This window comes from Cyprinodon tularosa, unplaced genomic scaffold, assembly GCF_016077235.1.
Source record: "Cyprinodon tularosa strain WSP-4 unplaced genomic scaffold, ASM1607723v1 ctg336, whole genome shotgun sequence".
NCBI classification, from domain to species: domain Eukaryota; kingdom Metazoa; phylum Chordata; class Actinopteri; order Cyprinodontiformes; family Cyprinodontidae; genus Cyprinodon; species Cyprinodon tularosa.
Window position 1 is genome coordinate 759,876 of NW_024039048.1, and position 13,574 is coordinate 773,449.

The window sequence follows — 13,574 nt, forward strand, 5'->3', positions numbered from 1 at the left end:
TGGAGAGGATAAAGAAAATGTATTTTTCTTTTAATTATTTTTAAACCATTTAATCTTTCTTTGCATTCTGTTTATGGCTTTACTAAGGATTTGGTCTCTGACTTGATGATTGTCCCCCTCTCGTTTTCTAAATCACATCAATTATGCAGAGCTGGTTAGCAGCTATTCTTAGCTTGCAGTTGTTTTTGCAACATGCGGTGTTTTTCCTTTATTTTGTTTTGCATCTTCGTCTGTTAGCATTATTTCTGTGTTTTAAGTTTTGTGTTTGGAGCATATATTCTCTATTTTCTTTGATTTACTTACAGCATTCCTCCAATTTGAGTTGCTTTGTATTTTTACTTTTTTTTTGGGATGGGGGGGTTTGCACGTTTTATGTATTTTTGTGTTAGTTATATTTGAGTTTGACAGTTACCCCTCCACCAAGCTCCAGCAGCTTCTGGATGTCACCAACCTCACTGGGCTTTCCTCTGAGGGTGATGAATCTGTCTAAAGGTGGGTGATTAACCACTTGTTGAGCAGCTCTAGAATAAAAACACCTTGCTCCTGTTCTTACCTACAACTCCTCACTGACAATTTGCATTGCAAAAAATACACATGTCCACACATGCAAATACTATTTAACTATAAATTTAAACTGTTGTCACTTTACATTTGTTAGGGTTCTGTTCCTCTGCAAAAAAAAAACGTATCCTTATACTATTATTACACATTATATATTTGCAATATTAAATGTCAGTTATATGTTTGTCTATGTGTAGCTCCATGTAAAATAATAAAACTCGTCTTTATTATGTGCCTGGAACTGTGATGCAAGAGGAAACAAAGGTAGCTGGTGTAAGAGAAAAAGATGCAAAAGTTAGTTAGACCATAAGGACTTATGATTTACAGCCTTTTTTTTCTTGTTTATTGTGATGATTTCCCGCTCATAGGTAATAAAAGCTTTACGTTGAAGCTTTTTATTGTCCAATGGGCCAAGAAAACACACATTTAAAAATATACATTTTGATTCAAAATTATGAGCCCAATCTTAAATATATTTTTAGTTCCTCCAAAACATTTATTTCCACAAATTACTTTACATTTTGAAAAGATAGCCACTCTTAATAGAATGTTATATGTGCAAACAGTACAGCAGAAATAATAAAGGGCCTTATTGCCCCTCCCACCAAACTTTTATTGCTTTATGTCTTGAGGTGAAAGATAAAAAGTGAAACCATTTGTTCACTGATGTGATCACATGGCTAAAGAGTAGCATGAGTAAGTGAGCCTTTTCTTCTTTTATCATTATTCAAAAATGACGTGAAATCATTTTTGTCCTTAAACTTTCCTCCTGCTTAATTATTGTAGCTTATTCATCGCAGATCATGTTGAGTGTCTGAGTTGTTAGAGGTTAGAATTTGGCTGTTAGGTTCAAAAGGAACAGCTCCAAAAGTTTAATGATATAGAAAGAAATCCTTAAGAAGTTATGTTCAGCTAAATGGTTTCACCTCTTTTTCTATTGATACATGCATTTAAATGTCAAAATCCCTGTTTCTCAGTGAGTGGAAACAATTATTTGTGGCAGCTGATGGTTGGAGGTCAGTGGCTAAAAATAGAGAATGATCATGTCATCGAAACTCACTACTGCCAGCCTGGAGCAAAGGGAATCACCATCAACACAAGCATAGGGTTTGTAGTTTCCCACTGCATGGAAAATGAGTTTGACTGTTTATTTACAAGAAAGATATAAAATGTACTGAAATGCATCATCTGTCAATCATAGCAAGGTTTTTATAGACTTTGATGAGCTTAAAACTGATAGCGCAGCACTGAAGGTGCGGAGACTGAGCTTCGTTCCTCAAGGACAGGCTGAGGACATCGCCTGGTACTACAGAGATGATGACCTATGGTGTGAATATGGATCACAGGTGAGAAACGGTGTAAAGCTTCCAGGTCTGTACATTTTCCCCAAGGACTTGGCTGCAACTAAGATATTCTGGTTGTTTTTACAACTTTGTGTTGTTATCTCAGCAGAAAGTTTTTTTCATATAAAATGTTTAACAGATCTAAAAATGCCAAAATAGGGGGAGTCAAAATGTGTGCTACAGGGCCCCTTGGGAGCCAAAACGAGTGCTTTAGTGCCCCCTTGGGAGCCAAAACGAGTGCTATAGTGCCCCATGGGAACCAAAACGGGTGCTATAGTGCCCCCTTGGGAGCCAAAACGGGTGCTATAGTGCCCCCTTGGGAGCAAAAATGTGTGCTAAAGTGCCCCTTGGGAGCCAAAACGTGTGCTAAAGTGCCCCCTTGGGAACCAAAACGTGTGCTTAACTGCCCCCTTGGGAACCAAAACGTGCACTAAACTGCCCCCTTGGGAACCCAAACGTGTGGGTTCCCAAAGAGACAAAACGTGTGCTAAAGTGCCCCCTTAGAAGCAAGTGCCCCAAAACGTATGCCATAGCGCACCCTTGGGAACCAAAACGTGTGTAATAGTGCCCCTTGGGAGCTAAATGTGGGCTATAGTGCTCCCCTGAGAACCAAACATGTGCAATAGTGCACCTTGGGAGCCAAAATGTGTGCTAAAATGCCCCCTATGAAACCAAAACGTGTGCTAAAGTGCCCCTTGGGAGCCAAAACGTGTGCAACAGTGCCCCCTTGGGAGCCAAAAAGTGTGCTAAAATGCCCCCTTGACAGCCTTGGGAGCCAAGAGCACTTTAAAGAGGGGACACAATATATGTGTCCAAAATTTTTTTTTCTTTCCACCCTTGCCCTTCAAAAAGTTTATGCATGCTAATGGGACAGTCCCATGAAACGTTTTAAGAGTTCTGGAATTCTGGTTTAGTATGGAAAAATATCCCAGAATTGGAAACATTTTGCTTTAATAATATCCCTACTTGCACAATAATGCCAAAGCAAACAACTGCATAAAATCAATACGCTACAAAAATTTAGATTTCTAGTTATGTGCTGATTTTTTTTTATCCACAGCTCTGTTTACTTTGCTAAAAAAGAGAGGGACCATATTAATCCTGCTACTACTTACAGTGAAGTTAACCTCTCAAAAAAAAAAAGAAAAGGAAAAAAAAACTCCAGGTGACTCTTGCCTTATATAAGAATAGACGCATGAAAAAACCTCTCATGCCTAAGTAAAGCTGAGGCTCCATGATGCCCTGGGCCAGAATGTGATCAAACAGCTTAAAGAATCTTACTCAAGTGTATCACAAAATATTTGAATTGACTAGACATTATAATTCAAATATTATGAACTCTAAGAGGGGAAAAAATAGGGAAATTGATCATTATAGTTTTTTCAGTAGTTTAATAATAGCAGAATTATGTAATAGAAGATTTGTTTTAATACTTTTGACCATTTCTATTTCTTTATTTTACAAAGGCAAAAGCGACTATAGTTGAGCGTCCAACGTTATCTACCGATGTGGGATATGTTTTCATGCTTAATAGATTTATTTTATTGTGTTTATAGTAGATTATTTTTACTCCTCCTTCCCCTCCTAAACTGAATATTTTCTTCCTTCTAATCTTCAGAGCTCAAACATGTCATCAACATCCATCCACAGCAAAGACATTGAGATGCATTTCTCTCAGAACCCCCGGGGAACCATTCAATTCACCATTGGCCTCACTACTTATTCACTGGATTTTTACAGTATGTGCTATTAATGAATTTCTGGGAGCTATTTCCTTACAATTAAGTCAACATTTTGCATTTTTGCACTGTAACCAAAGGTGTTTGAATAAACAGCTATGACCCAAATCAACCTTGCCACTGGTTCATGCAGAGACGTGCGCAGGCGACCAAAATTCACCTTGAACGATGTTGGGTGAGAAATGTCGTTCCAAGGCCTAATTTTTAATAACGACGTATGATTTTAAAGGATTTTATTTTCAAGCTAATCGAGGAAAGTTTTTCCTCCTTTAAATGTTGTGACTGAGTCCAAATGTTATGGTTTCAGAGCCGTCCAGTTAGGCTCTGCTCTCCAGATGCTTTCCTTGGGCTCCCAACCACAGTGGCAGTTTGAAGGGCACAGTGGGGCTTGGTATAAGTTTAAACACAGGGTCAGCAGAGTTCATGTTATGTGGCCACATTTGATCTCAGACATTTTTCTTTTCTGGTTGATTGCAACATGTATGGTTTTTTTTCTCAACAGTATGGCACTTTGACCGAGTGCTCCCTCAACAGTAATGAGATTGAGAGGAAGTACCAGCAAAACCCCACAGACTGCATCACATTCACAGTAAATGGATACCCCTACAAGCTGGACTTTGCATGTGAGGTTTTCATATTATTTTTTGATTAAATTATTACAATTTGAGAGTTAAAATAATGAGAGGAACATTTCAAAATGCTCAATCAAAAAAAAACTCAATTTAATAAAAAAATTTTCATCTTCTTTTTTTCTTTTCAGCCATGATTCAAATAAACCAAACCACTAATTATACACGTAGGATCAGACGAATGCTGGTTTGAGCATTAAAGCTGGAGCCACAGAACTGTTTGACACTGAGTTAGTGCCTTCATTTTGGAAGTGTGAGGGTGTTTATGCTTTACATCATGCAGCATTTACGGCTCTAATATATGACTCAAAAGAGAAAATGTAATTGTCTGTTCAATAAAATTAAATCTCATTAAGGTTAATAAGTAGATACAGGAAATCAGCCTGAGAATAATGCACTATGCTTTGGATCTTAGCATGTTAGTTTTCTGTACGGTAAGGAAATCGTCTGCAAATACATTTTTTGTTGGTGTGTTAAAGAAAAAAGAAAATGCTAGTGGTATAATAGGAAATAGGATGTGATTTTATTATGTGCCTGCTGATTCTGTTGATGCAGTAAAGATATTTGTGTATATAAATGCTGATTTAAAAATAAAATACACATTTGTTGCTCATTTTAGGTGTCGATCTGTTTCCTATTTACATATCTTCCCATTGTGCTGCTATTATTTTCCTGTCTTACTTTTTCTGTTGATGTAAAGTGTTCAACCTGGTGCTGATCTGATTATAGTCTGTGGTATGAATCCTTCTCCAGCTTTAACCGGGAACTGAAGAAGAGGTGAAAATACACAACATATCAAATTTGTGTTATTCTTCATTAATTATAAGTATGAGGCACTTTATTTGCTGTAAATCCTGTGTATAGCTAGGCAAAGACAACTTCTGTACCTGTTAAGGTTTGTGTGATGTTCAGTTGTTCCGAATTAAAGATAAGAAATCAAAAATCCCTCCGTAGATGAGTTTTTTTGTTGGTGTTATATTTCACTTGGCCATATTTGGGAGTTCTTATTAAGAAATATACACTGCCTGGCCAACATAAAAGTCGCCACCTGGATTCAACTAAGCAAATAGGTACGAGCCTCCTATTGGATAATTACTGCATCGGCGATTATCTTTCAGCTGGTTAAAGTTATTTAACCCCAACTGGTGCAATGACTTTCTTCTCATTTCCTAAACAACCTTGTCGAAAGACACATCCCGTGGTCATGGAAAAGATGTTAATCTGTTTGAGAAGGGTCAACATGTAAAGAGATTGTAGAAACTACTAAAATTGGGTTAAGAACTGTCCAACGCATTATTAAAAACTGGAAGGATAGTGGGGAACCATCATCTTCAAGGAAGAAATGTGGCTGGAAAAAAATCTTGAATGATTGTGATCAGCAGCGATCACTTAAACGTGTGGTGAGATCAAATCGAAGATAAACAACAATAGAACTCAGGGCTATGTTTAATACTGAAAGTAAGAGCATTTCCACACGCACAAGGCGAAGGGAACTCAAGGGATTGGGACTGAACAGCTGTGTAGCCGTAAGAAAACCACTAATCAGTGAGGCTAACCGGAAAAAAAGGCTTCAATTTGCTAGGGAGCATAAAGATTGGACAGTGGAGCAATGGAAGAAGGTCATGTGGTCTGATGAGTCCAGATTTATCCTGTTCCAGAGTGATGGGCGAATCAGGGTAAGAAGAGAGGCAGGTGAAGTGATGCACCCACCATGTCTAGTGCCTACTGTACAAGCCTGTGGGGGCGGGGTTATGATCTGGGGTTGCTGCAGTTGCTCAGGTCTAGTTTTAGCAACAGTATGTGATCAAAGAATGAGGTCAACTGACTACCTGAATATACTGAATGACCAGGTTATTCCATTAATGGACTTTTTCTTCCCTGATGGCACAGGCATATTCCAAGATGACAATGCCAGGATTCATCAGGCTCAAATTGTGAAAGACTGGTTCAGGGAGTATGACACATCATTTTCACACATGGATTGGCCACCACAGAGTCCAGACTGTGCTAGAGAGGGCTTTGCGCAGCAGTCAGACTCTACCATCATCAATGCAAGATCTTGGTGAAAAATTAATGCATCACTGGATGGAAATAAATCTTTTGACATTGCAGAAGCTTGTCGAAACAATGCCACAGCGAATGCGTACCGTAATCAAAGCTAAAGGCGGTCCAACAAAATATTACAGTGAATGACCTTTTTTTTGGTGGCGACTTTTTTTTTGGCCAGGCAGTGTTTATTATAACAACTTCCTATACCCAAACCAGGCCTTAATGGATTTTTTTTAATTAAGTTTGAGGTTTATAAAACCTTTCTTATGTTTGTGACAACATGAACCATTTATATTTAAATGAGTTAAAAGCAGACTTGTGATTTCAAGCATTTATTTCTTCTACCTATGATGTTTTTCCACATACAACATCCATAAAGCTACTCTTGCAAGAGATCTTATCAAGAACCACTAAGAGAAACGTTTTTGCCCCTCCCTCTGCACTCATCACTGGTTTCTGTTATGAGGAAAGAGAAAAGAAAGTGAAACTGGTTATACAGCGTAGCTGGTTGAAGGTTTGAGCAAAAGTAAGTAAGTTATTTCACGTTTTATTATTATTTTAAAATGTCTGGTGAAATCCTGTTTGTGCTTAAACTCCCCTCTTGCTTTATTTATGTAATTATTTTGTCTTGTATCTTTAGTCTGAGAACCAGAATTTGCCTGTTAGGTTGTAAAGGAACAGCCCCAAAGGCTCAGAGTTATACAATGAAATATGTTTCTATTTATCTATAGATTTGTTAAGAAAGATTATATTAACGCACAATAAGTTCACAATCTCTGTGTTTCTCAGTGAGTGGGAATCATTATGAGTGGCAGCTGTTGAATGGCAATCAGTGGCTGAAAATAGAGAACGATCATGTGATTGAGACTCACTACTGTCAGGCCGGAGCAAAGGGAATCACCATCAACACAAGCTTAGGGTTTGTATTTTCATATTCACACAAAATAGGTTTGACCATTCGTTAACAAGGAACATAGAAAATATACTAAAATGCATCATCTCTCCATTCATAGGAAGGTTTTTATAGACTTCGATGAGCTGAAAACTGATAACGCAGCACTTAGGGTGCAGAGACTGAGCTTTTTTCCTCAAGGTCAGACTGAGGACATCGGCTGGTACTTCAGAGACGATAACCTGTGGCGTGAATATGGATCACAGGTGAGAAACATTGTAAATATTATATGCTTACTTTACAGGGACGAAGAAGTGTATGGGCAGAAGGACTACGTAAAATATCAATCTGTTCTTGCAGTTACAGGTGACAGAACACATGGAAAAACCCCTTATGCCCCAATAAAGCTGGTGCTATAAGATGCAATGACCCAGAATCAGATCATAGAGCCAGAAAAATTTGTTAGAGTGCTTTGCATCACAAAATCTTTCAAACAGCAGAATATTTTAAAGGTTTAACAGAAAATCAAGGTGCTCAGTGAATTCTCGGAGATTAATCATTTCCAGTAATCTACTGCTCCCCCATTTTAAAAAGACATTTGTAATAAAAAAAATATTCACAAGTGACTATTACTCTTTCTTCTGAATTGATATTAATTCACAATTTTGATTTCTTTTCCTTTGTATTTGACTTAACTACCCCCCACCCCCTCCCTCCCCACCATTTTCCTTCTCATCATCAGAGCTCAAACATGTCCTCATCATCAATCAGCAGCAAAGACATTGAGACACATTTCACTCAGAATCCTCAGGGAGTCCTTCAATTCAGCGTCGGCCAGATTACTTATTCCCTGGACTTTTCCAGTAGGTGGTATTAATGAGAGCTACTAGATAACATCCTACATAGATGTATTTAAATGTCACTAAAGGTTTATAAATTTGCAGCCATGACACAAACCAACCAAACCACTGGCTTACGCAGAAACGTGCGCAGGAGACCTAAGTTTACTTTAAGCAAAGTTAGGTATGAAATTTCCTTTTTTAAATAAACCTTAGTTCACTGATTATTCTGTAAAGTAAATCAAACTTTCCAAACACTCCACTTCTTGTCGCAGCAGCATTAACTCATCCCCACCCCTGCCTCTGGTTTCACAACCCCTCCTCCATAACCAAAGCTTTAAGTGGGAATTCATGGGAGATGAAGGACAATGGACAGAATACCAGGCGCATGTGAGTACAGCAATAAGCTAAATACTTTACTATCTAACAGAGCTCAACTATAAAACCAGCCTTTTATTTATGCTTTTAGTTTTAAAGTATAATCATGATGTAATGTTATATTCATTCTTCTTTATAATCAGCGAGACTCAACAGTGACATCTTGTAGTCAAATTGAGGAAAAAAAGTCTCATCACAGCTGCAGCTATTTATTGTGTTTTATGTATTTTATTGAGAGTTGGGCAAAGTACCCAAATATTGTACCCAAGTAAGGGCCGGATTTATCAAGATCCAATTTTGCGTGCAGTAATTTGCGCTCGCAAAGTGGAATTTTGCGCGAGGGGCTGAACCATGGTTTGCGGGTGATTTAACAAGAGCGATTGCGTAACTGGTGGCAGGTGCAAAACTGTTGGAGACGCCCTATTTAAATGATGGTTTTGCGCGTTTTGTGGTTTGTAGTTTGTGCAAACTAGTGCATTAAGAAATTTAAATCTTACAGTGACACCACCCCCTCCAAAAAAAAGAAATATATATATATATATATATATATATATATATATATATATATATATATATATATACACTATATTGCCAAAAGTATTTGCTCACCTGCCTTGACTCACATATGAGCTTAAGTGACATCCCGTTCCTAATCCATAGGGTTCAATATGACGTCGGTCCACCCTTTGCAGCTAGAACAGCTTCAACTCTTCTGGGAAGGCTGTCCACAAGGTTTAGGAGTGTGTTTATGGGAATTTTTGACCATTCTTCCAGAAGCGCATTTGTGAGGTCGCACACTGATGTTGGACGAGAAGGCCTGGCTCTCAGTCTCCGCTCTAATTCATCCCAAAGGTGTTCTATCGGGTTGAGGTCAGGACTCTGTGCAGGCCAGTCAAGTTCATCCACACCAGACTCTGTCATCCATGTCTTTATGGACCTTGCTTTGTGCACTGGTGCACAGTCATGTTGGAAGAGGAAGGGGCCAGCTCCAAACTGTTCCCACAAAGTTGGGAGCATGGAATTGTCCAAAATGTCTTGGTATGCTGAAGCATTCAGAGTTCCTTTCACTGGAACTAAGGGGCCAAGCCCAGCTCCTGAAAAACAACCCCACACCATAATCCCCCCTCCACCAAACTTTACACTTGGCACAATGCAGTCAGACAAGTACCGTTCTCCTGGCAACCGCCAAACCCAGACCCGTCCATCAGATTGCCAGATGGAGAAGCGCGATTCGTCACTCCAGAGAACGCGTCTCCAGTGCTCTAGAGTCCAGTGGCGGCGTGCTTTACACCACCGCATCCGACGCTTTGCATTGCACTTGGTGATGTATGGCTTGGATGCAGCTGCTCGACCATGGAAACCCATTCCATGAAGCTCTCTGCGCACTGTTCTTGAGCTAATCTGAAGGCCACATGAAGTTTGGAGGTCTGTAGTGATTGACTCTGCAGAAAGTTGGCGACCTCTTCGCACTATGCGCGTCAGCATCCGCTGACCCCGCTCCGTCAGTTTACGTGGCCTACCACTTCGTGGCTGAGTTGCTGTCGTTCCCAAACACTTCCATTTTCTTATAATACAGCTGACAGTTGACTGTGGAATATTTAGGAGCGAGGAAATTTCACGACTGGATTTGTTGCACAGGTGGCATCCTATCACAGTTCCACGCTGGAATTCACTGAGCTCCTGAGAGCGACCCATTCTTTCACAAATGTTTGTAAAAACAGTCTGCATGCCTAGGTGCTTGAATTTATACACCTGTGGCCATGGAAGTGATTGGAACACCTGATTCCAATAATTTGGATGGGTGAGCAAATACTTTTGGCAATATAGTGTATATATATATATATATATATATATATATATATATATATATATATATATATATATATATATATATATATATATATATATAAACTTTGGCAACCTTTATTCCCTAAGGTGGTATGTGGCTGAATTTCTACTTCACCGCAGTAATAAAAAAACAAACAAACAAAAAAAAAAAAAAAACAGGTGTTTTGTATCGGCCTGTAGAAAAATGCACATAACAAATGGCTCACAAGAAGTGACTGTGGATAAGATGACTGCATTGGCATGTTGCTCCACAGGCGCAGGGTGTCGGGGTTCTCCGGTAGGGCGTCAGGGCGACATGGCATTTAGAACGTCGGACAGATTGGGAGATCCCAGCTCTCGCTGCAACCGTACGCTGGAATGACCCAGATGCAAAAAAGTGCAACGTTGCAAGGAGTTTCGTGATATCTGGTATTGCGTGGGTACTCCTTGTGGCTGGCTCCAAATCCATTCGGAGTTCCCCCAACAGCTCCAAAATGGCAATGCTGGATAAACGATATGTTTTGATGATCGTTTCCTCGTTCATTCCAAAAATATTCACACGGAGTGAAAAAATGCGTTCTCTGCGTCTCCTTGCTTCATTTCCATGTCTCCTTCTTGCGACAATAACCGCTGCCATGTGTGCGCAATTCCGCATACAGACCATTTGCACCTTCTTTTGAAACGTGTTAAATATAGAGTCAGATACCGTTAGCAAAATTGCTTTCAGGTTTGATAAATCACTTTGCGAGTGCTAAATTAATATATTTACATGTTCTCCTCCCACAAGACGCACTTTTGCGTGTAAACGCCCTATATTGAATATTCATTGCAGAAAAAGTACTAAATGGATAAGAGACGCTATTTAGCACGTTTTAAAGACCAAATCCTTTTAGCACGCTGTTGATAGATCAGTTTGTACATTTTTTAGCGTGCGCAGTGAAATAGCTCACGTTTTAATACACGCAAACCTTTGATAAATCCGGCCCTAAGAGTACAAAAGTATTTGGTAAAAGGGCTAGTCTAGTACTGAGTAGCTCATAACATTTGATTTACTATTTGAAATTATGCAATCAGACCAGATCCTGGTATTTGAAGTCTATAATTAATTAAAACAAATAATGTTATTAATTGCAAGTGATTTGCCAAACCTATCTTTTTACCATAAAACTTATAATTTATGAAAAAATGAACTCTAATTTTGACATGAAATTTAACTTTGTCGTCTGGAGAATTACCGTTTAAAGCAAACTTGTGGTAATTTATTCAGGTTACTAACTCTGGATTGAGTAGCCAAATATTTTGTTAGAGTAGCAATATATATTACTAATACAGCATTTCACTCAAATAAAAGCAAAAAGTATGGTACAGTAAAACAGCTTCTAAAAGTACATTAGAAAAGTTACTGAAGTAAATGTAAATAACGAATTTGGTAGACATTTTATGAGATAAACTGGTAGTAAAAATAAGTTAAGTGACAGGAAAATCTTATGTTTTTAAGATTTTTAAAAAGTGTAAGTTAAGTTGTGCTATACTATTTTAATTTGCAGAGGATGAAATAAAGAGAACCTGCTAAGTCTTTACTAGAATTTTATTTAGGATCATCCAAGAAATAAGGACTGAATATAAATGCAGATTTTTTATATATATATATATATATATATATATATGTAAAAAAAAAATAAAAGTTTCATTTTCCTTCCACCTAGATTAGGGCTGTTGCTTTTGTCTATTAAAAAAAATCTAAATAAAATAGGAAGTTTGTGGTTTCATCATCAAAAAAGACATATTTCTTCAAATTGTATTTATTTTGATGCAGTGAATGAGACATAATTTCTATTTGCATGTTTGCAGATATGTTCACTTGACAGCAGTGCCATCGAGAAACAATACCAGCAGAACCCACAGGGCCAGATCCAGTTCCACATCAGACATTACTCATACACGCTGGATTTAGCAAGTAATGCAACATTTCTTTTTCAGTCATTCCCTCTATGTAGTATGAAGTGTCTTTAAAGCGACATTCATTGCAGGTATGTTTCAAGTTAATAATAATATCGGGACAAAAAGAAGCGTGAGGAGGAGTCCAGATGATAGTGCTCAGAGAAGCAGCAGGTAAGTAAATAAAAAGTTTAAAATGCATTCACTAAAATGGCTGATCTGTATAATTCAATTGAAATACGTCTTTTATCCTTTGATTCATTGCTTTGTCTTCTTTAGTTTAGGCACAAATGTTCGTTGGCAGTTTAAAGATATCGATGGGATATGGAAAGATTATTCCAAAGTAAGACTTTTACTGATGAGCAACATGTGCTGCTAAAGGACAGCAAGAAAAAGACTAAAACATTACATTTAGTTTATACTGTAACCCGTTTCTGTTGCCATGCAGAATTTTGGTCAGTGCACCATTACAAGTGCAGAGATCGAACTCCAGTACCAGCAGAACCCATCAGCCACCATGCTTTTTAACACCGCCAGATTTAGTTATGAGCTCAACCTGTCAGGTGAGCAGAAAATAAGATTTCCACATTGGATATGTAAGATAACAGCTTAATGTTTTAGATATGTGAACAGGATTTGTTATCCCCTTGTCCTGTTGCAGCCATGACTCAGAGGAACCTGTCCACAAACACCATCAGGTCAGTGAAACGAGTCCTCCAGTGACCGGGACGACCTGTTTGGAGGGAGGAAAAATCTTTGCACATATCATTATAAGCTGCTTTGACTTGATTGAAGCGTTTACAGGAATGCAAGCATTAATGGAGTTGAGATGCTAATATGCTTCCCATCAACTTTAAGGTTTTCAGGTTTACTTTCTGCACATTTGTTATAAATGTATATTTTAAAAGGGCTCTTAAGGTTTATGTCAATTTCTAATGGTTTGTACTATAACCTGATTTTAAAGTGTAAAAAATACATTCAGTTTCTTGCAGATCTTGGTTATTTTAAGGATAAAATGCTGAAGATGTAGATAAAAATTGAGACTGAATAAGAAAAGGAGCAAGTAGGGGGGTAGCTTCATGGCTTTGTTATTGTTTTAGATATCTAGAAGCTGAAAAACATCATATTTGTTCTAAGTCTGTAGCTCTAAAGTTTTTTTTTATTGAAAACAACCTGTAATCTAGACAGTCTGATATGGATTAGACCCATTGCTCCTGTAAAATAGCTCTACGTTTTGCTAATAAGCATCATGTTATTTAACTAAACTGGGTTCTTGGGTAAACATTGATGATGCTACAGATAGAAGTAACATTTGCATGTTTTGTATTTTTAATAACCTCAAACATCTTTAATAAATCTGCCATAAACAAAAAACTATT

The 13,574-nt window shown here is 38.0% G+C and overlaps 2 protein-coding genes across 5 annotated transcripts; both read left to right on the forward strand.

Moving 5' to 3' along the window:
• The first annotated feature begins 1,230 nt into the window (after nt 1-1,230).
• On the forward strand, nt 1,231-5,140 carry LOC119789364 (zinc finger CCCH-type antiviral protein 1-like). Of its 3 annotated transcripts, XM_038294228.1 has the most exons (8): nt 1,231-1,257; nt 1,539-1,668; nt 1,763-1,907; nt 3,523-3,643; nt 3,740-3,818; nt 3,951-4,053; nt 4,146-4,266; nt 4,404-5,140. In XM_038294228.1, exons 1-8 carry the CDS (start codon nt 1,254-1,256, stop codon nt 4,463-4,465), a joined length of 765 nt encoding a protein of 254 aa, XP_038150156.1. In that variant the 5' UTR covers nt 1,231-1,253; the 3' UTR covers nt 4,466-5,140. The 3 variants fall into 3 exon arrangements, with proteins under 3 accessions (XP_038150156.1, XP_038150155.1, XP_038150154.1); XM_038294227.1 differs by lacking the exon at nt 1,231-1,257 and having other exon boundaries at nt 1,268-1,668; nt 1,802-1,907; XM_038294226.1 differs by lacking the exon at nt 1,231-1,257 and having other exon boundaries at nt 1,270-1,668.
• Nucleotides 5,141-6,786: 1,646 nt separating this feature from the next.
• LOC119789338 lies at nt 6,787-13,561 on the forward strand. Of its 2 annotated transcripts, none has more exons than XM_038294180.1 (11): nt 6,787-6,847; nt 7,111-7,240; nt 7,335-7,479; nt 7,956-8,076; nt 8,158-8,236; nt 8,328-8,442; nt 12,109-12,214; nt 12,288-12,369; nt 12,475-12,538; nt 12,644-12,758; nt 12,857-13,561. In XM_038294180.1, coding segments are annotated over exons 1-11 (1,020 nt in total). In that variant the 5' UTR covers nt 6,787-6,846; the 3' UTR covers nt 12,919-13,561. The 2 variants fall into 2 exon arrangements, with proteins under 2 accessions (XP_038150108.1, XP_038150109.1); XM_038294181.1 differs by having other exon boundaries at nt 8,331-8,442.
• Nucleotides 13,562-13,574: the final 13 nt, after the last annotated feature.